General features: G+C 35.3%; 1 protein-coding gene across 1 annotated transcript; it reads left to right on the forward strand.

The window, feature by feature from the left end:
* The first annotated feature begins 729 nt into the window (after positions 1-729).
* On the forward strand, positions 730-22,962 carry LOC136218101 (phospholipid-transporting ATPase 3). Its single transcript, XM_066004857.1, has 27 exons — positions 730-1,211; positions 3,181-3,246; positions 4,243-4,304; positions 8,401-8,482; positions 8,677-8,787; positions 9,499-9,576; positions 9,709-9,805; positions 11,499-11,605; positions 11,829-11,894; positions 12,190-12,311; positions 12,468-12,552; positions 12,637-12,714; positions 12,805-12,921; positions 13,079-13,228; positions 13,366-13,470; positions 15,635-15,777; positions 15,917-16,018; positions 16,106-16,169; positions 16,262-16,474; positions 19,540-19,705; positions 19,820-19,899; positions 19,983-20,222; positions 21,007-21,228; positions 21,305-21,472; positions 21,599-21,943; positions 22,050-22,156; positions 22,408-22,962. Exons 1-27 carry the CDS (start codon positions 1,041-1,043, stop codon positions 22,712-22,714), a joined length of 3,654 nt encoding a protein of 1,217 aa, XP_065860929.1. The 5' UTR covers positions 730-1,040; the 3' UTR covers positions 22,715-22,962.
* Positions 22,963-24,377: the final 1,415 nt, after the last annotated feature.

Consider the following 24,377-nt stretch of genomic DNA (forward strand, 5'->3'; position numbering starts at 1 on the left):
GACTTAACGTGCACTGATCATATATAATGACATGTAATATGAAACAAAAAAGAATCTCTAGAAAGACATGTAATATGAAATGGAGGTAGTACTATTTATATCTAGACACAATGAATTTCAATATTAATCAAATTATATTTACAAACTGCAAGTATTGTAAATTTTATTTTATTCGAATATATATAAATTGTAAATACTAATAATATTGATTGGTTATTAATAAATTTTAATTTTTTTTAAATATAGTTAGGAAAACATATTATTCATCATTCATTATATAATATTCAATAGATATATTAAATTTTAATATAGCTAATTCTGAATAGTTACGTAATATCAATAAAAAAAAATAAAACGACCGTGCAAAGCACCGGTGAAAAACTAGTACGTTTTCTAAATTCTAACCTAACCTCTCCAACTACAGTTCAACTTCCCCACTCATATCTCCGTTTGTTTCAACTTGGAGAAAAGAAGTCGTTGAACTGAAACGACACCGTTAGACTGTTCTCATCCTTCAACTCCGTTTTTATGGAAACTTCTATGATGACGTTTACAAACTGAACTCCTAAACAAGCGCGTGGCTCTATTTTAGTATTGCGGGCGGGACCTGCCGTCAATAGAAGCTCACGCTCCAGCAGGGTGCGCGTGTTTTTCTTTTTTCATATTATATTCAACCATCGAGCTAATGTTGAAGACTAAACACGCGGTTTAACTGGATTTTGGTGAAAACCACGAAACGCAAAAAATAAAATAAAATCATATAACTGCAAAAGGAGATATATATAAAAGAAAAGAAAAGAAAAGAAAAGATTTTTTTTGTGGAACGAAGGTCTGATATTTCAATTTGTTTTCTCCTCCATTTCTCTGTTTCGCCGTCCGTAGAACAACGAAGCTTCATTTCAGGAAATCCAAGGGACGCTCGCAGCCAGGGCGGGGAGATAACGGGGTTCGAATCGGAATATTCTGTCTGGAGAAATTTGTTTGAGTTGCTTTGAAGTTTGGATCGGTTTTGCATTTTCATATTCTGGGTGACGAGAACGATGAGTGGTGGATGGGAGAAGATTAGGGTATCCTCTTCGAGATTAGGTCGCGAAACAAGCTTGACCGATCGTACTCGGACGGTTCGACTGGGCCGCGTCCAGCCTCAGGCTCCTGGTCATCGCACTATCTTCTGCAATGATCGAGATGCTAATTTCCCCGTCCGATTCAAGGTTACTTATTATATCATAATGCATTCTTCATTTTATTTTTATATTTAAACACATTTCATTTGCCCAGAGATTTAGAGTTTTTGCTTTTTATGTTGTGCTCCGGTAAAACGGAAGCTTTACTGTACTTGGTGTATGATTATATATATATATCTTTAAGTCCTAGAATCTTGGGTTTGAAGCTTTTATTCTGCTTCATATTCTACAAGGGGTTTAGCATAATCCAATCAAGCTAAGAGTCAAAATGGGTAATTTTTTTTGTTCCATCGTTAATTGATTGGTATAATACTTATAGTTGCTTTTGCTTTTCTTTTTTAGGTGAAGTGTAATTATTTACTACAATTGCTGATAGGAAGTTCATAGTTGATTTTTAGATCATAGTTTTATTTTATCGTATTCTCTAGAAGATATATTGAAAATCCTCTGAGAAAGAAGTAAAAAGGGGAATGGTTAGACATATTGGAATAAAGGAGGGTAATGGTCTTCTACTCTGCACTCTGAGAGAATCATATCAATTTAAAGAATTATCATGCATTCACTTTGATAGATCAAACATTTTCTCACTTTACGAATATAACTGTAGCAAAACTTAGCTGTAGCAGTAGATCACGGCTCATGCAACAAGCACTTTCAGATGCTTGCTTCTGAATCAACCCTCATGAACTTAATTATGTAAACTTTAATGTGCAATTATGCATGTAGAATTGGAGGCATGTGGGCATTTCACAGGGCAGAACAATATTAAGGAATATGTGAAATTAGAAATCCTTTTTGTCTTATGCAATTCTGGTTTTTACCCATATGGCAACATGAGGTTTGAATTGAATTCTAAATAATTTAGGTGTAAGAAAAGGCTGTTTTCATGGTAGCAATAATTCGGTTATAATTGTGCAGTAAAAATGGAAATCGGGAACAAAACTTCCAGGCCTACTATTTGTCACATTATAGACTTATAATGGGTCATGTCCCTCATTATTGACCTTGAATTTAATGCAAGGTTTCATCACAAAGGGTCTTAGATCTGAAATCTCTTTCAAGAAAAGAAGAGAAGACCAAGGTCAGACCAATGGCTTGCCTGTTGTTGCTCAACATGGTTAGGAATTGAGGAAAAAACATAGAATCTACAACGAAGTGTAAATATGGGGAAACTCTTCACTCTTCAGCAGACATAACTGTAACTGTATAGAACACCAAAATGCGAGTTAGCTTTCTTTATTAGATATTGACCCAAGGATACCCTTAGCAGCTGTAGCTTTGGAAAAGTTTCCTTGATACCTTACTACCGCACATATACTTGTGTTTCAGAAGGTTGTCCGGTTTATCTATGCTTTAAGTGTGGTCGCAACTTTGCGTATGGTCATTACTAGTTGTTATAACTTAGCCTATGCAAGTTTTCTCTGCGGTGTGCATCAAAAATCTCTCCCTGATTGAAGAGATTTCAGTTACAAAATGATGATATTTGTCTGACTTTACGGCTGCCAAAACATGTAGATTACCAATCTGTGCAAGACTAAATTCATGATAGATCGGCTAAAACTTTGTCTACCTTTCAGCGTGATAGGTCAGGCATGCTGGGCCATGCTTTAGGGGGTACTCTAACATTTCATTTGTAACATGTGTATTTTAGAACTGGGAAATGCATTCACTTCCTTCAAAACAGTTGTCCTGCTGTCCTAAACATTGAATGAGCAGGGAAAAAAAAAAGAATAAAACATGCTAGTGCTTGGATGTATGATGTAAAGGGCAAAAAGGAATTTGTTCTTGGTGCTGAAAATGAAGAGAAGAACTTGTGAAAAATCTCAATTTTGTGTTTTGTCACTATTTAAAGTTAGTGTGTTTGATTTTCTTGTGCTCAAAGAGAACCATTTGAGTTTGGTATTTCAAAATGCTAATTGATCCTTAATAATGCTTTTCCGATCTTGTATTCATTTCCAATGAACATGCTTAAGTTGTATCGGATCATTTGTTTCAGGGGAATTCTATATCAACCACAAAGTACAACTTCTTGACTTTTCTACCAAAGGGATTGTTTGAACAGGTAAATTTAGTTTAGCAAATATTGGTTTTAATTTGTTGGATGCGTTTCATTGAGTAGTTAATAAACGTTGTGGGTGTCAATATGTTACTAAAAGTTACTGTCAAACTAGAGCCAAAGCTAAGGTACTTAGGAGTTCTAAAATGTGGGTCACTTAATTGACAGAATTCATCATGGTTTTTAGGCACTCCTGCATGTTAGTCTGTTATTTTACAAATGACTACTGTCTTCATTGTGCATTTGAGTCTGATACAGCTTAGCAGATAAGGGTAAAGATTGTTGACCGTGGCTTTAAAATGAGTTTTGTAAGGAGGAACTGAAATAAATGTTTTCATCCCTAAACCTTTGTCCACCAAAACCAGTGCTTCAAAATTTTGAGGATTGGTGGGAACTGAGGAGAAATTGACGTCCTTGCTTAAGAATGAAGCACTTCTTTTGCTGAGTTCTTAGTCAATAAAAGATCATGTTTTTCTTAAAAAAAAGTCATCTTCTTTCCTTTTGTCCTAGTCAACCCCACAGAGAAAAAGGAGGACACCCATCCTCTCATACTTACATCTTCTACTTTTTCATTCTAGATTCTTCCTAATTTCATATCTCTAACCAAATGAAGGCTTAGTCTCATGCATGTTTGATCGCTTAACTTTACATCGAAATTGAGCTATTGTAGAAATGGTCAATGTCTGATCATGCAGATATAATCAAACAGCATCTGCACTCTCTGCAGATGAACAAAAGCAATGCAGGCATTAAATATCTCTTTTTTCCTTGATAAATGAATACTGACATAAACTTATCAAGCCACAGTTTGATAATCTTGCTTGGAAGTCGTTGAAGCTATGATTGTGTAACAGATTGATTGAAAATTTAATTTAATGGTCTAGGTTCTCCACAGTTATGCTATAAAGCTGGTCCAGACGTCCAATTTTGATGCGAACTTGTGATATTTTTGTTTATCAGTGATTTCTTTTCCTGAGAAAATTCAGTGTTTCTGTTGAACAGTTCAGGCGGGTGGCCAATTGTTACTTTCTCTTGATCTCAATTTTATCAATGACACCAATCAGGTATATTAATTTGAACCTGTGCCATCTCAATGTTTTACAACCACCAATATACTTCAATATCGTGCTTGCTAGTTATTACAGTCACAGTTTATATTGCTAGTTATATAATGCTTGTCAAGGTTGAGTGAAGTTTTAGCAACATTATTTTTGATGCCTGAGACATGCTCTTAGCTGTTTGTTCCTTTTCAGATGTTTTACTTTAGGATAAGCATTTGCATTTAAATAATATCAAAAAATGGATTCCTCAATATTATATAAACAACTACTATATTTTCTCTCAGATAACTCCAAAATTTTATTTTACTTTGTTTCTTCATGGAACTTTTAGAAGGTAGGTAGTTTTACTTTATTTGTAGGACACGCCTAACATTGAAATAATTTCACTAGGTGGACTTAAAAAATGGTGAACTGAAGTTTCTCTATTAATATTTACTTTTGCTGATTATGAAATCATACAAAAACAGGCCTCAAACTTGTTTCTACTTGTAGTTGGCACCCACTCTTTATACTTTATAGGAATATTGATGGCCAACTAGAAAGTATGTTCTTCTTGAATTTGTTGATCTCATTGTCGATTACTCATGGTTCTCATATTGTGCACTAAAATTTTCATTTTGTGAATTGATAATTTTATTGTTTTAATGGTAAAATCATAGTTGTTAAAGGCGCAAGGCGCACCAAGGGGTCTTGGAGCCTAGGCTCAAAGCTCAAGGCGAGGCGCGCCTTAGAAACACGAGGCACATAAAATAAAATAAAAAAATATATACTCTTTTACTAGTTAAGGATAAACCAAAAAAAAAACATATTTATGACCACACAAACAAAACAAAATCACATAAAAACATAATACTAAATCATAAATGTCAAAACACCAAATTAAGTTCATACTTCATAGAGACACTAACATATACTTAACGTCTTAAGCTAAAGTACCTAGCTATAACTAATGCTACTAAACTAATAACTATTCATTGTCAATCAAAAAGAACACGTCTTTGTTTCTTCTTCACTTTGTGTCTGTTGAAGTTTGTTTTTGCCTGGAGTGGAGGAGACTTCTTTCTTTACATAAAAGGGTTAAGATTAATCTTATTTAAGTTAGATTAGTGGTTGATATTAATTAAGCAGTTATTTTTAGAGAAAATTGCAAAAATAGAAAAAACATAAGTAAAAACCGCCAAGCGCACCAGCCTCCCAGGCGCGACCGAGGCGCACAAGGCGAGAGCCTTTTGTACAGAGCCTCGTTTTCTGGGTTCAAGGCTCAAGACCCTGATCCTTGAGTGAGGTGCGCCTTTAACAACTATGGGTAAAATCATAATATTATTGATTTAGGAGATAATTTTATTGTTTTAATGGTAAAATCATAATATTATTGATTTAGGAGCAACACATTCTGAGGTTTTACGAACTGTAGATTCAGGAATTGTCATAGTATTAGTGCATCCATTTTCGAACTGATAAAAAAAGGGCGGCCCGGTGCATTACGCGTCCCCGCTAAGCGAAGGTCCGGGGACCATTTTCGAACTGATATGAAAAAAATATATAGAGGAGAAAAAATATGCAATTGAGGTTATCATTTTTCTTCCTAACGATGTAATGTTATAAACAATTCAAGAACATACGTAACAACAGGGTGATTTATTTTCAAAACGGTGGGTAATGTGAACTTTTCCATGTCATAGAAGTATTGTTGGAGCTTAGCTCAGTGTATGTGTCACAAGGCTCAAAACTATTACCCGTTGGGGTAATGGGACGGGTATGGGAATACCCCCAGGGTACCCGTTACCCGTCATAAATATGCCACTAAGCTATTTTATCCTTATTGATTAAGGTTCAATTTGTTCAATCTTTAGATGTATGATTTGTTAAATTTATACTTTGTTAAATTTGTAATATATTTTGTTTTATTTATTGATCTTAAAGGGTAAGGGTATCCGCGAATTAAATGGGACGGGTATGGGATGCAAAAAGTATACCCGTTAGGGGTAATGGGACGGATACGTTTAATTAAAAAACAAACGGGTAAGGGTTTGGGATTGACACTACCCGTGGGTATCCTACCCGTTGCCATCTCTAGTTGGGGTGCAAATGACAGGAGGTAAGCATTATGTAAGAAAAGTATGATCTTGGATAGTGAGGTCTAGTCTAGTGGCTTGGTTGTAGACTTGGTCTTTTCTTTAGTAAAACAATCTAAGAAGGCTGTTGAACCATTGAAACAATCATGACTTTGTTTGGATGGAGGGGAAAGAATGATGCGGTAGGATAAAGCCAAGGCATACAAATTTTTATTTGTTGGGGTTTAATCACGTGTAAGAAGAAATGATAAGAAGGGATAAGGTATGGTATCCCTTCTATTTCCACATTGTTTTCATCTAAATACTCAGGTTAAAATTTGTCCCTAAAGTTGCTTTTAAGGAGGTATTGCTCTACCATTATTCCTTCCTTTCTGTTGTGAGCCTTTAAAACTAGTATAGGATTTAGTCAATTGTAGGCATTTGAAATTGCAGAACGCTGTTCACAGGAAGATGGTAAAAGCAAGTATCAAGGTAGTTGAGGATGTATGTGTCAGAAATAATAATAAAAGCTATGCTGGGACCTTATTTATCACCTTAAGCTTTTGGGTCAAATGGTTCCTTGACATGGTATTAACAATTTTAGAGAGAGAGAATCTGAATTCTGTTTTTAGAGAGAAGAAATCTGACTTATCATTGAAAGGTTTAACCTATTTATACAACATGATTGCTAGGAAATATGAACGTTAATTGCTAGAATCTAGGAGCTAATTAAGGAGGGCTCACCTGCCACCTATAGGAGCTAATTAAGGAGGCTCATCTGCCACCTACAGTTGTTTATTATTAATATGCAGTTGTACACATTGTTATCCCCCCTCAAATTGATGCTGGCCGGTCCAAAAGCATCAATTTGTGAAGAAGAAACTGATGTCGTCCACTAGAAAGAGCCTTAGTAAATATATCTGCAGTTTGGTGCTAAGTAGAAATGTGCGAAAGAGAAATAACATGCGAATCGTATGCCTCAGGAATAGAATGACAATCGTATGCCTCAGGAATAGAATGACAATTGTATGCCTCACGAATAGAATGACAATCACCCACAATTAATTTACAGCATTAATTACAGTCTTCTATAATAATAAAAGCTATGCTGTATCAGCTTAAGCTTTTGGGTCAAATGGTTCCTTGACATGGTACAAGATCCTCTTAGACCAAGTGGTCGGCTCAAATCCTGACAACTCCATTTGTTAATGGAATTCAACACATGGTGATGGAACTGTGTTGTACACCCTTCAAGCCCAAGGGCCATTCACGTGTAGAGGTGTCAGAAATAATAGTAAAAGCTATCTTGGACCTTATCTATTAGCTTAAACTTTTGGGTCAAATGGTTCCTTGGAAATATAATATTAGCATTTTTAAGTCAACTTTCCTTCCGATTTTGTCCTGGTGGCTTAAGTTGCAAAATTGTGATCCTTCATCCTAGTTTTTTAGCACACATTTTGAACAATGTTATCAGAACCGGACCGAACATCAAACCAGATTTATGACTGGGTCACGGATTTTATGTAATTATTTCTGCCACCTTATCGTAGAGCTTTGCTATATGAGGTCACCAGAATATGATGTAAGGCATGATTTATAAAATATCAAGAACTCCTCTCTCCTTCTTCTCTCTTCTAGTCTTTTCTAAATCTATTTTAACATTCTATCGTCAGACCCAAACCTGACAAAATTGTGAGTTTCATTCTCGATGTTGATGAAAGCTATTTATTCTTTGTTATAATAGAGTATATGAGGCTTTCATGCTACTTTGGGTGTTGTACCATTTTTAAAACTCTCCTTCGGTTTTTTAAAATGCTATGTTTCAGACTTCATGCCATTTTATGCTTTATTTATGTGTGTTTATTGATCGATTCACTTTTGTCTTTGGTCTTGCATTTAGACTTCATACTTTAGCTCTTGTCTTTGTATTAGTACGGTTGCATTGATGATGTTGAAGCAAGTTATAAAAGATTTCATATCAGGTTTAACCAATGTTTTTGAATATTACTATGCAAATTTTATTTAACTAGTCTCTGCTTATGCAGTCCTGTCAATCCTGTGACAAACGTGGTGCCTTTGTCCCTGGTGCTTCTTGTCTCTCTTATTAAGGAGGCATTTGAGGATTGGGTGAGTAGTTGGATTTGGTTGATCTTAGAATCTGTTCTTTGTCTCTTCTACGTTATAATCAGATTATATGTTTGAAAGCTAATCTTCATAAACATAAATTGTTTCTTTGTGAGCCGGCAAAGCTTGTCTGGGTTAGGTTGAGGCCAGTTGTATATATACTAATTCATTTTTTTTCCTTAACTGTGCAAATACAGAAGCGTCTTCAAAATGATATGGTGATTAATAATAATCCTGTAGAAGTGTTGCTAAATCAAAGGTGGGAAACCATCCCCTGGAAGAAGTTACAAGTTGGAGATGTTGTTAGGGTAAGCATACTTATGTTATTTTTTTTTCCTTACAGATAATAATGACATGAGTTTTAAGGGTTTATTTTATTGTAATTAATGTTGCATTGAGAAGCTATAGTTTTAGTTTGCGGCGGGTGATGCTGATTTGCATTAATGGGAAATCCTGGAAAGTAAATCCCCATGATTATGGTAGCTCTTTAGGTGATTCGGACCTCTGGAAATCTTGGTATATAAATGTTATTGTTGCCTTGCCTATGCTTTTATGATCTTTCATTTCTACTCTTTTTGGCGGGGTTGGAGAGTGGGTGACAACAAAGATGTGGGTGTCAATTGCGAGTTGTGTCCTTGTTTTACATTGTTGAATTCTGATGATACTAACATAGTTTACTTTTTTTTATATTTATATAATAGTACGGTAGAGATGTGAACTTATACAATGAAGAAAGAAGACACATTTGGGACATAATTTCAATGTCTACATGTGGGAAGGGTTAATGACAAAAATATTCATGACTGTTGCATGTTTTATCTAACATGGATAATCCTAAATTGTTGGGTTGGTTGATCTATTAGATGCTACTACTGTTGCTGAAAGTTTAGGAGGCATGTGCAGCCGGCTTCTAAAATGTGTAGAATCTAATACTAATCATACCATGATTTCCATAATTATCGTCATCTATGCTAGATTTCTTAGAAAGCCTTTTCCTGAAAATGGTTTTGTGGCTGCAGATTAAGCAGGATGGGTTCTTTCCTGCAGATCTTCTTTTTCTTGCTTCTACAAACCCTGATGGTGTCTGCTATATTGAGGTTTGCCTTAACTAATTGCTCAGTTCAAACAATTAGGATACTATTCTTAATCTTGTATCCTTATTTCATTGCTTTCTTTGAAAAAGAGAGTGATCTACTGATGACTGTTTTCTTTACTTTGGGGTTTGGCAGACTGCAAATTTGGATGGGGAAACAAATTTAAAGATCAGAAAAGGATTGGAAAGGACTTGGGATTACTTGACCCCAGAAAAAGCTTCTGAATTTAAAGGTTATCTTAGTTTTAGATATTGTGTTTTTTTAAATATGATAGAATTTCAACTCCTTTTACCCCTGAACAAGCTTTTTTCGGAAGGATAAATAAATGCATTGGTGGTTTATATACCCATAAATTCAAGTTCTCTGAAAATAAAGTCGTACTCGTTTTGTTTATGTAATATCTTGAAAAACGATTCCAAAAGTAACATAACAACAAAAAGTAGTTTCTGTTTTTTCATTTTTTTTCTTCGAAGTTCTGTTATATTACAACAGGAAAACAAAAACCAGAGACAGAATCTGATAAAACTAGAACTCTCAAAAAGTATAAACAGGTGAATTTTCATTGAATACTTCAACAGATCAATTATTAAAGTTTACACTAGCTCAGTATCTAGGAAGCACCGGGCATGTATACTCGTACAGATACAGGTACTACAAACGGCATTTTTCAAATATATGAGATACGGGTACGACGGGGGCACGCCAAATTATATATATACACTCACCCACACACATCTATACGCATATATGTATGTTACATTTGTAATGCAAAATTTAATAGATATATAAATATATAAACTACACTGAATGAAAGCTGAAAAAGAGAAAAGAAGAACTGAGGAAGAAATCAGAAGAATGTGTGAACCCTTAGATCAAAGGGTTTGAAATTGAAACCCATGGATTAATCATTGTTGAATGCCGATCTAATATGGCTGGTGAGATTTTGGATTTTATGTGTGATTTGGGTTAGCTGAATCGAAGGGGCTGGTAGTGGCTGATTTGAGTTTTCTGGTTTCCGAAGACTAACTAGGTCAGGGTATTAACTTCTGGATTTTGATTTCTTTCTTTTACAAATAAAAGGGGCTGGTGGCTGCTAATTTTTTTTTATTAGGGTTTAATTTTATTTTATTTTACATATCAATCTCCCTTTCTGTAAAGTTATTTTAAAAAAAAAACCTATATTTTACCTAATTAACTAAAAATCTGTGTCCCTGAAGTTTCCCGCGTGTCCCAGTATTTAAAAAAAACACGAAGGGACACTTACATGGCATCTCCTGTACGTGTCTCGACGCGTCCATGTTCTTAAAGCGTCTTGACACTCTTACGTTAACCTTTTAGAAGTGTACTTTAAAGAGAACTAAATTCAGAAGAAGGAAAACTTATCACAAGGACCTGTCCCTTTTTCCAGTATATCTGCTGCAAATACTTAAAACATACTCTCCTCACATCCATCCAGGTCCTTATGACAACCTCCAGTAACATATTACAATCCCCTAGTAGTAACTAACTCCCTCAGCTGCTATCTCCACGAGTCCTCCCCTCAGAATTGATGAATAAATGTACCCTAAATTGTTTTACCTTATTGTTCCTTGATTCTGCAACACTCTATTTCAGATTGCCATGATGTAAAACAAATCATTCATGCTAAATCTTTGAAAGACAGACGTTGTATTTTCATTACACTGTTAGCTTGTTACTTCCCATTCTTTTTTAAATTAAACTAAACCTATGTCATGGTGATGATTTTTATGAAATAGCATCTCCTTGTGATGCTTTATGCCATTGAAATATTGCTCTTTTGTTTTCTGTCCTTGTTCTCTTGGCAATAAGCACAAGTGTTATCAGTTGAATGCTTTCCAGTTTTTTATCCATGAAAAAAGTTTATTTTGTTTATTACCTTGTGATTCTCATTTTTGTTAGTGCAGGTGAAGTGCAATGTGAACAACCTAACAATTCGCTGTATACTTTCACTGGAAATCTTATAATTCAAAAACAAACATTGCCTCTCTCTCCAAACCAACTTCTTTTAAGAGTATGTTGTAGTGTCGCTCCTTTATGATTTTCCATTAATGCTATCTATCTTTCATCTTTATTCCGACTAGGATGTTCATCAAATTGTAGGAACTAAATGTTTTACTTAAATGAAACGGAGAACTTTTCTATTATATTAAATTGTTGATGCTGTTTTCCTGAGACTTCTTCTATGATGGATTGATTTTTGAATTGGTCATTGACTTTGGAATATGAATTCCCAGGGATGCAGTCTCAGAAACACAGAGTACATTGTTGCACTTGTGATTTTTACAGGCCAGGAAACAAAGGTTTGTTACTTTATCATGCTTAATTTTTAACAATGGCTGTTAATCCTTAGATATACTTACAATGTGTTGTCATGTACTATTTTTTGAGGTAAATTTACCTCTGATGAGTGCGCACCAAAAGTTTTTGTGATCTCAATTTTTTTTTTTGTTCGAGCTTTTTTAGTGCTAGTAATATTGATAAAAGCAGTTTTTCATGTATTCTTGGCATTTTGGTATTTACATCTGTTCCATGTAGCGTGCAAATCTACTTTTGCAAGTTGAAGGTGCTTTATGAACTAATTTGATTTAATTGCAGGTTATGATGAATTCAATGAATGTTCCTTCAAAGAGGAGTACATTGGAGAGGAAACTTGATAAACTCATACTCGCTCTTTTTGCATCTCTTTTCTTCATGTGCCTGATTGGAGCCATAGCCAGGTTGGATGTTGATAGATCTGAAAATAGCTGCAATTACTTTTTTATTTCTTTTTTTGCCTATTTTATGTTGACTTTTCTCCCATTTATTATTATTATTATTATTATTATTATTATCTCACTTGTGATTATAATTTCTGCTATCTTGGAACTCTGTAGTGGTATATTCATAAACAGTAAGTACTACTACTTAGGTCTTGATCGGAATGTGCCTACGGAGTTTAACCCCAGCAGCCGTTTTGGGGTAATACAGCTTTACTTGAAAACAATTTGATTTTGATATTTCCTTCTCATTTCTTGGTTTTTATTCTCTTTATCGGTTTTATAGGTTGTTGCTCTGACTTTATTTACGCTTATCACCTTATACTCAACAATAATTCCCATCTCTTTATATGTTTCCATTGAGGTAGGTTCTCTTGCTGTTAATATTTTTTTCTGCTATACTGTTGCAGAATTATTCTTGTAATATGTATTTATGCTATTAACTTATTTTCAGATGATTAAATTTATTCAATGCACTGAATTTATCAACAAGGACTTGCACATGTACCATTCTGAATCCAACACTGCTGCTTTGGCTCGGACTTCCAATTTGAATGAGGAACTTGGACAGGTAAGTTAATGGCATTGGATATGTTCACAGCTTCCTTAGAATTTGCTATGCCCATTGTATTGAAGCGAAGTAAACCTCTATTGATTCTCTTTAAATTTGCTCCTCCTAACTAAGCTATGACAACATATTATTCTTTTTGTACTTTTTTGTTTGGCAGGTGGAATATATATTTTCTGATAAAACTGGAACTTTAACAAGAAATTTAATGGAGTTCTTCAAGTGTTCAATTGGAGGAGAGGTTTATGGTTCTGGTGTCACTGAAATAGAGCGGGGTGGTGCACAGCGGAATGGGATAAAAGTTGAAGAAGTATGTGATGCTTTTATTTCGTTAAAATATCTCTGATGAAAATATTTTATTGCTAGTACTTTTTCCCCTCTGTTTCCTTTTTATTTTTTTTTAAGGTGCAGAAAAATCCAGAAACTTTAACTTTGAACTTCCTGCAGACACACAAATCAGCTGGTGAAGTACGTGATAAGGGGTTTAATTTTGATGACGACCGGATTATGCGGGGAGCTTGGAGGAATGAACCTAATTCTGACGCATGCAAGGTATGGCTTGTTATTATCAGGCCTATAACGAAGTACTATCTTTACATAGTATGTTCCGAGTATAATTCTTATTGGAAGCAGTCATTTCAATGTATGCCATGTGAGGAATCATTTGAAAATGGTGTATATGTTTATGACTGTGTTTATTGCTGTCAATTTGATTTCATTGTATATAACCGGTCATCCTTTGATGTTTTATTTATATTAAATGAATTGTTGCAACTTGGGTAGGAATTTGTTGTGACATCATATAAGCTACTAGATACAAGATTTGGGGAAGCATGGCTTGAGAACAAGAAATCATTATCCTTGGACTTTTATGGTTCTTATTTATTTATTCCTTTTGTGAGACTAGTGTTATTAATTCATTCATCGATGAACAGTTTTTTGATAATGTTGGTGCTGATAATATTTTGAGTTACTTGCTGTAACAGACCATGGAAATAGAGAGAAATCCATGGGATACCATGTAGAGTAAGATGCTACATTGATATATTTTACTTGGGAACAATACACAAATATATATACAAGTAGTAGCTCCTGATATTACTCCTACAGTCAAGGAGACATACTGACCCTACTAGCAGCCTAAGCATGCCCCAACAGCACTTCAGCAGCCTTAGGCATGTTATTCATTAATTACATTGACTTATACTCTAACAATTACATTGACTTATACTCTAACACTCCCCCTCAAGCTGAAGCATGGATTTTAATCATGCTCAGCTTGCTGTAGATACTTATAATATAATCTTAAGACGATACAACTCAAAACAAGAAACTCAAGATACTTTGGAATATAAAAACATAATTCGGGAGATACAACCTAGAAGAACAGATCGAACAAGAGAGACGTCAGAGGAACATCAAACTTCGTAGGAAACAGACAAGCAAAACTCAGTCGAAGCAACCCGTAAGAGGCTGCCAGCAACGTAATTGCATAAAAGGAGATTCACCGGCAAACTAACCGGACAGACAGGTCGGAAACAGAGAGGCGACGGCAGCAGAAGAGGAACAGCGACAATCCGTTGAGGTGAAATTAGACTCTGCTCACAAGGCAGACAGAAATGCTGAAAGAAACAGCCCAGAAATGTAAACCCAGAAATTCTGCTCATAAAGCCGAAGACAAATTCTGGAATCTCAATCCAGAAACCCAAAACAGATACCAAACAAGGCTCTAATCCCATGTAAGGAGGACTTTTCTTACAGCGACGACGATACAGGGTGGCCGGAATGTGAGGAAATGCCGATCAGAGGCGGAGAGGATGAACCAGAGGGGTGGTGAGATAAAATGACGTCCCAACAGTGAGTATTCAAGAGACCCAAGCTCTTGAATGGAACCCTGGGAAATACTACCCAGAAAATATTGAACCTTGCAGAAACACAACTCTGGAAATACTTCACAACTCTGGAAATACTACCCAGAAAAAAGAATTCAAAAACCTTAGACCTTAGGCTCTGATACCATGTAACAGACCATGGAAATAGAGAGAAATCCATGGGATACCATGTAGAGTAAGATGCTACATTGATATATTTTACTTGGGAACAATACACAAATATATATACAAGTAGTAGCTCCTGATATTACTCCTACAGTCAAGGAGACATACTGACCCTACTAGCAGCCTAAGCATGCCCCAACAGCACTTCAGCAGCCTTAGGCATGTTATTCATTAATTACATTGACTTATACTCTAACAATTGCATTGACTTATACTCTAACACTTGCTAATTTGCATTTATGTAGATGCATGTTAATAGCTATCTGACATGATAATGAGGAATGCAGTTTCTATATTTTGTTCCCTTTTTCTGGGTTTGGTTAGGAGCCTAAAGTTGTTGCGTTGAGTGGGATATAGCTTGGATGCTTAAATCTGCTATTTACCATATTTAGGTTTTCATTTCAGTATTCCTTTATTGCCCATTTCCATTGACATAATGGGTTCAACCTTAAAGAAGCAATTGTTGAAGTTTTCTTGTTTATTTTGGAATTTGTTGAGGTTTAACTGTGAAATTCACCACACTTCATATGATTTTGCTTGCCAGAAGAAAAATGAAAAAAACAAAAACATTTTTGAATCTTCTTATTTGTTGTATGAAATTCTGTATAAGCTGATTACTCAATCATGGCACTTTAAGCTGCAGTTTTTTCATTGTGTAGGAATTTTTCAGATGCCTTGCTATTTGTCATACAGTACTTCCAGAAGGGGATGAATCCCCAGAGAAGATCACATATCAGGCTGCATCTCCAGATGAGGCTGCTTTGGTTATGGCTGCAAAGAATTTTGGTTTTTTCTTCTACAGGTTTATATCTGCAATACTATTCAAGGCCTCATTGTTTTTCTTGTTATTTTCAACTTTGTGTTACTTGGGTAGTTAATTGGAAATAATTCCATTAAACATCAATTTGTGGTTTATCTGATACAAATAATTTATTCCGAAGGCGAACACCTACACTGATATATGTTCGTGAATCTCATGTGGAGAAGATAGGTCAAATGCAGGATGTGGCTTATGAGATTCTGAATGTTCTGGAGTTCAACAGGTTGGCATATGTTCATCTTGCTCCATAGTTTATTTATGAGTCCATGGCTGATAGCCAACATTGAACGCAATATTACTGTTTCTGTAGCACTCGAAAACGGCAGTCCGTTGTTTGTCGATATCCTGATGGCAGACTTGTGTTATACTGCAAGGTACTATCTTCTTCAGGCTTCTTGTACAATATAAAAGCTGCTCTGGGACCTTGCATAGGAGGTGATAACTAGTTAAGATCTTGTGTTTACAGGGTGCTGATACTGTAATTTATGAGAGATTGGCTTATGGAAATGATGTCATAAAGAATGTAACCAGGGAACATTTGGAACAATTTGGATCTGCTGGGTTACGCACTCTCTGCCTAGCCTATAGAGATTTAAGTCCCGAAATATATGAAAGCTGGAATGAAAAGTTTATCCAAGCTAAATCTTCACTTCGAGATCGTGAAAAGAAGTTAGATGAGGTACACATTAACTTAGATTTTATAAATTTCTCGGTTTTCCTTTGTTTTATTAAAGACCAGAAATATTATCCATTTATCCTCTTGAAACTACAATTATTAGGAAAATGTCAAACAATGCTTATCAACAAAGTCACCAGTAAACCTTCCATAAATGTTTTACAAGTTAGGTAATTCCAATTTGTCCCTAATTAGACCTCAAGTTTTTATTTTTGGTTCAAATAAGCTCAATGTGTGTGCGAATGCAAAGATGGTTTAAGTTGACCATGAACATGGTTGGCATTGCAAGTTCACAGGACCATATTACCATGCCCTGCAATTAAATCAACAAATGGGGCTGCCAGGAATCGAATCCTAGACCACTTGGTCAATCTGGCTTTGATACCATGTCATGGAACCGTTTGAACCAAAAGCTCAAACTGATAGTTAAACGTCCACTTCATATTATTATCTGACACAAATGCCCTCTGGGCTTGAAGGGTGCACAACACATGCCCATATTACTATGTTCTACAATTAAATCAACAAATGGGGCTGCCAGGAATCAATGGCTCTGATACCATGTTACAGACCATGGAAATAGAGAGGAATCCATGGGATACCATGTAGACTAAGTTAATACATTGATATATTTTAACTTGTTACAAATACACATATATATCTAGCAGACCCATACCTACAAGACCCATACCATGCTTATTACACTCCCCTCAAGCTGGAGCATTGATTTTATTCATGCCCAAGTTGCTACAAATACAAATAACAGTCTTAAAGACAATACAACTCAAAAACAGTACAGCTAAAAAACAAAACAAATAATACAACTCAAAAACAGATTAAAAAGATAACAAAAGGAGAGGCCAAGAATGCAATAATCACTGCCAGGAAGGTCCGAAATGACAAGGCAATGTCGGAACACCAAAAGTCGCCTGAAAACGGTGCTGCCACGCGCTGGGAATGGTTACCGGAATTTGCAGATCGGACAGTCGACGGAAGAGGAAGCTCGTGGGAGGGGTGGTGAGACTTGGAACACTAGGTCCAAACAGTCTGCTCACAAGGCAGACAATAATGCGGAAAGAAACAGCCCAAAAATACAAACCCATTAATTCTGCTCGCAAGGCAGAAAATAAATTCTGGAATCTCAATCCAGAAACCCAAAATAGAGGCCAAAACCAAGCTCTCATACCATGTTATGGAACCAATTGAATAAAAGCTCAAGCTGATAGTTAAAGGTCCATTTCATATTAATATCTGCCAGTATGTATCTGCTAGTATGGATTTGCACTTTATCTCATACGTTAATTGCGTTGTTTTTACTTCGTAGAAACATTTGCTTTATGAAGGCTTTCAGTTTTAAGTAATGTTTTGGTTTTGTTATTTATGTTGCCTAATTACTCTTTCATGTAAATTCTTTTGATCTCATAGAGCCTGCTTGGAATGAATAAGTTTAATAAGCTTTTATGGAACAATACTGAGATTCATTTTTTCCCTTCGAATGAAAACATTTTAGGAATTCAATTCCAAATTGCCCTTGCCTAAACCAAATTAGTAACCTTTTGAAATGTGAGCTTAATAAGGGAAAACTACTCTTATCAGAAAGCTTGTTATAAAATAAGAGGCAAATTATCATAGGAGGATATTTTAAGAAATAAAGCACGTGCAACTTTAGTTCATTCATTGGAAACATAAATTTGTTATTGTAATTCCATATTTTTAGTTGTCATACCAAGCATGAAAATTAATATATGTAATTTCATGAGCAAATTTATTCTTTCAAAGTGGAGCCATGTTATTGATTTTCGTAGGATTATTAGTAAAAAATCTAAACATTTTTGTAAGTTCTCATTTTAGTTGAATTATTTCTGAAGGTCAATAATTACTTAAAACCTTAAAACTTAACAGTAAAACATACAGTTAAATTTTCCATGGATTCAAGAATGACCTTTCTAAGGGTTACAACTTACAAGTTGCAACTAGCTGGAAGCAATTAGGATAGAATTGCCAAAACCAAAATGATTAGATTAAGTTGCAAATTTGTTAGAACATATGAAATTTATTACTAAGGGGGCATTAGGTGGCAGTTTTTTTGTCATTATTTTGGTCTAGCTACTTTTAGGATGTCACTAGTCACGAGTCCTTAATTCAATAATCACTATTCTTGTGAAATAACTAAAAGTAGTTGTCCTTGTGATGCGGCATCGACCTAAGGAATCCGAGGAGTGCCTGGAACAGGGCCCACACTGCGTATCACCTATTCAACACGTCGTGTGAGTGACTGAGAGGGAGAGGAAAACGACAAAGAAAGGGCCACACGGTGTGTGATCCTTCCACACGTCGTGTGGCTGGTTTGCTGGAGATCCTGGAAGTTTTGGGCATCATTTACACGGTGCGTGTCATCAGTCACACGTCGTGTGAAATGGAGACTTGAGCGATTCATCCGAAGAATTGGCCATACGGCGTGTGAGATATGCCACACACCTTGTGACACTACTTAGCGGTTAAGGAGGACAACCCTGCCACAATCCTGCTTCAACATAATTACTGTTTTGCCATTTCAGCTTATTTACTTAGTTGCCATTAAATATTATTGCTCCTGTTTTACCCTTATGTTGTAAGTTAAGGCCTCAACCCTAGTGAGGGCTTTAATGTCTTTTGTCTTTGTTTTAAGGGAGATATTTAAACCCCAAGCTTTGTAAGGAAGCTATCTTTTAATCAATCAAATACAAATTCTCTTTGAGAGCAAGGTTTTATACCTCTATTTGGGATTAGCTCCTTCTAGTTTAGCTAGTAAAGAACTTCTTTCGTTGATTTACAAACAAAATCAACACTATTGTCTTTAATCCGTATCACCTTGTCCCTGTATGTTAATAGCAGCTTTGAAATGGAAAGTGGATAGCTATTGTCATGACTTACTGTAATAAGAGGATTGCTTGAGATGTGAATAATAAACGGATCACTTTTATGAGCTTGTACTTTTTCTTTTATTTATTGAATGTGTATTTTGATGTTGCTGTTGCTTGGATATACTTAAAGTCATCATTTCACTCAAAATTCTGAATCCGTTGCAGGTGGCAGAACTTATAGAGAAAGAACTTATTTTGATTGGGAGCACTGCGATAGAAGACAAACTTCAAGAAGGAGTTCCAGGTTGTATTGAGACTCTTGCTAGAGCTGGAATTAAGATTTGGGTGCTAACAGGGGACAAGATGGAAACTGCAATAAATATAGCTTATGGTGAGTCATGTTAATATAACGTGGTAATTCTCTTTGTTAGTCTCTTCAGATTTGAGCTGTTATTTTGTAGCTTCCATCTTCAGTAAGTTGAATATTTTTGGCTATTTGCTGCAGCTTGCAACTTAATTAACAATGAGATGAAACAATTCATTATCAGTTCAGAAACTGAGGCAATCAGAGAAGTTGAAAACAGGGTAAAGAGCATCCTTGGGCTGCCTATATTATAAGCTTGTTGTGTAGAATCTTCCACGATTTATTTGTAATTATCTCTTAACAGGGCGACCAAGTAGAACTTGCACGCTTTATGAAGGAAGAAGTAAAAAGAGAGCTGAAGAAGTGCCTGGAGGAAGCACAGCATTATTTGAGCATTGTATCTGGACCAAAGTTAGCTCTTGTTATCGATGGGAAGTGTTTGATGTATGCATTGGACCCAAGTTTGCGAGTTATGTTGCTGAATTTGAGCTTGAATTGTAGTTCGGTTGTTTGCTGCCGGGTTTCTCCACTACAGAAAGCACAGGTAATATTTTGTGGACGACTTATTTATTTGTTTGTTAGGCATGGGAAAAATATGAAAGTAGAGTTATGCATAATCATATGGAATACCTGTGTTCATAAAGCGGAAGGGAAACATTTTATGCTTAAGAGAGTAGATTTCTTCTATTTATCTTCACATATATTTTTTGTTAGCTTGGGAGGAAGGAGCATAATAGCTTTGAAAGACACAGGTCACACAATTTCATTGAGATTTAAATTAGTCTGATTTGAGTAGAGTTGAGCATTCTTGTAGAGATTTATTTGATATAAGGAGCAATATATATTGTTATGTTTATGCTGTTTAAATTTTGCAGAATCTCTCATGCATCTGAGTTTTCAGTTTTTAATTCAAGGCTTTAAAATTTTTCTTCATCTTCATGACTTCTTTTGCTCAAGTAGAGAAATTTCTTTTAGAAAAAAAAAGGATTATAAAGGTAATACTGGCCAAGAGCTTTGTTGAAATGTTAGACAAACCTTTATTCTGCTTGATTTTGATTTTTCTAGATTCCCTGTGCATATTCATATGTATGCCTTTGGCATCTGTAATTCTTTGATTTTCTTATACAAAGAGAAAATATGGTATCTTGAAATGTCTAGTGCTTCAGGATCATTTCAAAAGTTGATATCCTGGTATCAATTTCTAGCTTCTAAACACTCTTAAGATTCTATATATATATCAGTTGCAGGATAGTGTTACTCCTTGATTTATTGTTGTTTCACTAATAAGATAATAGAAGAGCTAGATTTGAAAAAGCATCAGTTTGCAGGTTACTAGTCTGGTAAAAAAAGGTGCACGTAAAATAACTCTAAGCATTGGAGATGGTGCAAATGATGTGAGCATGATTCAAGCTGCTCATATTGGTGTTGGAATAAGTGGATTAGAAGGGATGCAAGCAGTCATGGCTAGTGATTTTGCTATTGCTCAGTTTCGGTATCTTGCTGATTTACTTCTTGTGCATGGACGATGGTCATATCTTAGGATATGCAAGGTTTGAATTTTGTCCAAGTTTGATTCCTGTGAGCATCTATTCAGGTGAGAGTATTCATGGCAACTCTTTTTTGCAGGTCATCACATATTTCTTTTACAAGAATCTTACATTTACACTGACTCAGTTTTGGTTCACCTTTCATACTGGCTTTTCGGGTCAAAGATTCTATGATGATTGGTTCCAGTCACTGTATAATGTTATATTTACAGCACTGCCAGTGATCATGGTTGGGCTTTTCGATAAGGTGCTTAATCCTTTCGAATGTTATCTGAACTACGCTTTGGCGACATACGTCTATATCTATATATATAGTTTGCTGTTTCACCTATACTGTCTTGTAAGCAGAATGATATGCTATTATTTTTTCCAGGATGTCAGTGCAACCCTTTCAAAGAAGTACCCTGAACTGTACAAAGAGGGAATAAAAAATGTATTTTTCAAGTGGAGAGTTGTGGGGACATGGGCTTGCTTTTCTGTATACCAGTCTCTGGTTTTCTATTACTTCGTGACTGTTTCAAGTGCTAAAGGTAAAAATTCATCAGGCAAGATATTTGGACTCTGGGATGTCAGTACAATGGCCTTCACTTGTGTTGTTGTCACAATCAACTTGCGTCTTCTTATGATTTGTAATTCAATCACGAGGTGGCATTACATTAGTGTTGGAGGAAGCATCTTAGGATGGTTTATTTTCATTTTTGTATATTCAGTTTTTAGGGTAAGTCAATTCTCTCTCTCCTCATTCCCCTTTATATATTTCTAATTAGTGAAGTTCACAATCTCCTAATGATTAATCTGCTTACTAACTTGCCCTTTCATTGCAGGAGAATGTACTTTTTGTCATATATGTGTTAATGAGTACAATTTATTTCTATCTTGCACTTCTTCTGGTTCCGGTCGTTGCACTTCTCGGAGACTTCATTTACCAAGGGTAAGCTTCACTAAACCTTTCCTCCCCCCTACTTTCTTCTGCCATGCTTGCCTATTATGTATAGTAACTGAAGTTGCTACTCTAGTCCTGCATGGAATCTGTTGGCAAATGATTCAAAGTACAAGAATAAATTACTTCTAGGGGATTTTCTCACTTTTATCCAAGTGAATTACAGTTCTGTATTGTTTGTGAAAAGAATTTACAGTTCTTTGCAATTCGTGTAACATTTGGGTAATTGTATCTGGCCACAGGGTTCAAAGATGGTTCTTCCCATATGATTATCAGATTGTTCAGGAAATTCACAGGCATGAACCTGATGACAATAGTAGAGCGGGATATCTGTACATAGAGAACCGGCTTACACCGCAACAAGAAAGGAGTTATGCCATAGCTCAACTCCCCAGAGAGCTATCTAGACACACTGGCTTTGCTTTTGATTCACCTGGGTACGAGTCATTTTTTGCTGCGCAGTTTGGAATATATGCCCCACAAAAGGCATGGGATGTTGCAAAGAGAGCTAGCGTTAGGTCACGGCCAAAGCTTCCTAAAAGGCATTAAGTTAGAGAAATGTAATTGATGTACAGAGTATGTTTTTTGAGTCCGGAATCTTAGAAAAATTAGTAAATTTAGATGTTAGATTCATTTAGGTGATATATTCCACATTCAATATGCATTTCAGAAGGAATTTTACTAATCCTTAGGTTCTTACTCATGTACAGCTAACTGTTGTAATTTAAGCTCAAATGAGAATTTTGGTGGTGCTAGTTTGTCAATTTGAAGTAAGCCTACAATATGTTGGATTGATATATACCTGTTTTATTTTATTTTATTTTATTTTATTTTTTTTAAAACTAGTGAACTCAAAGTTGTTGCTCAAATATTAATATGGAGAAAGTGTACCTTTTGCCGTTTAGCACTCTTGTATTTATATTTCAATCTATTATGTATCAGAATTTATCAATTTTGGATTCCTGATATTTGTTGATACCTATTAAGTAATGTGTTTTTCAAACGTTAATAATGTAGGCTGTCGAGGGTGTCTGAGATTCAAAATTGATAAATTGTGGGTGTAATTATGTATCTAGTCTATTAAAAAAGGGAAAATTACAAAATTGGATCAAATGGGAGATTCATTTACATATTTAACCCATTTACCCAATCTACTACATATGTACTTTTTTTGTGTGACTTTTTCAAAATATCCTAACCTTTTATCCCCCTTCCTCTTCTTTAAGGTTTCTCTTCCCCTAACCATTCACGGATCTTTGGTCTTCCTCTCTACCTTTATATTGCGAAATTTGCTTCATTTTCTTCATCACCATGTCTTTCTCTTCTTCCACTCTTCATCTCTTGATTTTTCATCTTTCTATTGCTAGAAAATTAAGCCATGGTCTTTTATCTTCATGTTTCTTCTCTCGTCTCTTGGTTTCTTCCTTGTACGGATCGAAGAAATCATTATTCGACGTTTTTTTTCATTGTTTACTGCATTTATCATATGGTTATTGATTTAATGGTAAAAAGGCGGAAAAAATATAAGTATCTACTGTTTTCTCTTTGTTTTTTTTCTAGAAAATAACTTTGTGAATGAGCTTTCGCGAAGGTCCGCGAAGAGAAATGTTCATGATTTTTACCTTCGCGTAATCTGTTTTTGCGAAGTAAAATCGTCACATTTCTCTTCGCAGACTTCGCGAAATCCTCTTTTCGTGAAGTCGACGATTTGACTTCACGAAAAGAGGATTTCGCGAAGTCAAATCGTCATTTTTCTTCCTAACACGATTAAATTTTTCTGAAGGTGGTTGAATACAGGTGGTGTATTGGGATGCAGAGGAGAAATTTTTCTTGGATTCTTTCTGATACATGGAGAAATTTCCATCAAGATTGGTCATATTGACTTTGAAATGATTTTAATGTTGTTATTGTTGTAACTTTTGATAATGTTATTATTGCAATCTTGTTGTAAATTTTGATAATGTTATGATTTTAATGTTAGAATTATTGTTGCACCATTGTTGTTATGCCTTTTTTGTTATATACCACATCGTAGATTTCACAATATGCGAAGTCTGCGAAGATAATATTGCTTAAAAACACGTCTTTTATCTTCACAGGTTTCACATATTGCGAAATCTATGGATTAAATTCATCTACTGACCTAAAACATTATCTTCGCAGATTTCGCATATTAGTCAGACAGAAGAGAGAAAGAAGAAAGACTAATTTT

This window comes from Euphorbia lathyris, chromosome 2 (genome assembly GCF_963576675.1).
Source record: "Euphorbia lathyris chromosome 2, ddEupLath1.1, whole genome shotgun sequence".
NCBI lineage: Eukaryota > Viridiplantae > Streptophyta > Magnoliopsida > Malpighiales > Euphorbiaceae > Euphorbia > Euphorbia lathyris.

Bases quoted from the DNA above. Each gene is read 5' to 3' on its own strand.
- LOC136218101 (XM_066004857.1), top strand. From the start codon at position 1,041: ATGAGTGGTGGATGGGAGAAGATTAGGGTATCCTCTTCGAGATTAGGT. The intron at 11,606-11,828 runs GTATGTTGTAGT...ATGAATTCCCAG, and splicing joins CAAACCAACTTCTTTTAAGA to GGATGCAGTCTCAGAAACAC. The intron at 16,170-16,261 runs GTACTATCTTCT...TTGTGTTTACAG, and splicing joins GACTTGTGTTATACTGCAAG to GGTGCTGATACTGTAATTTA.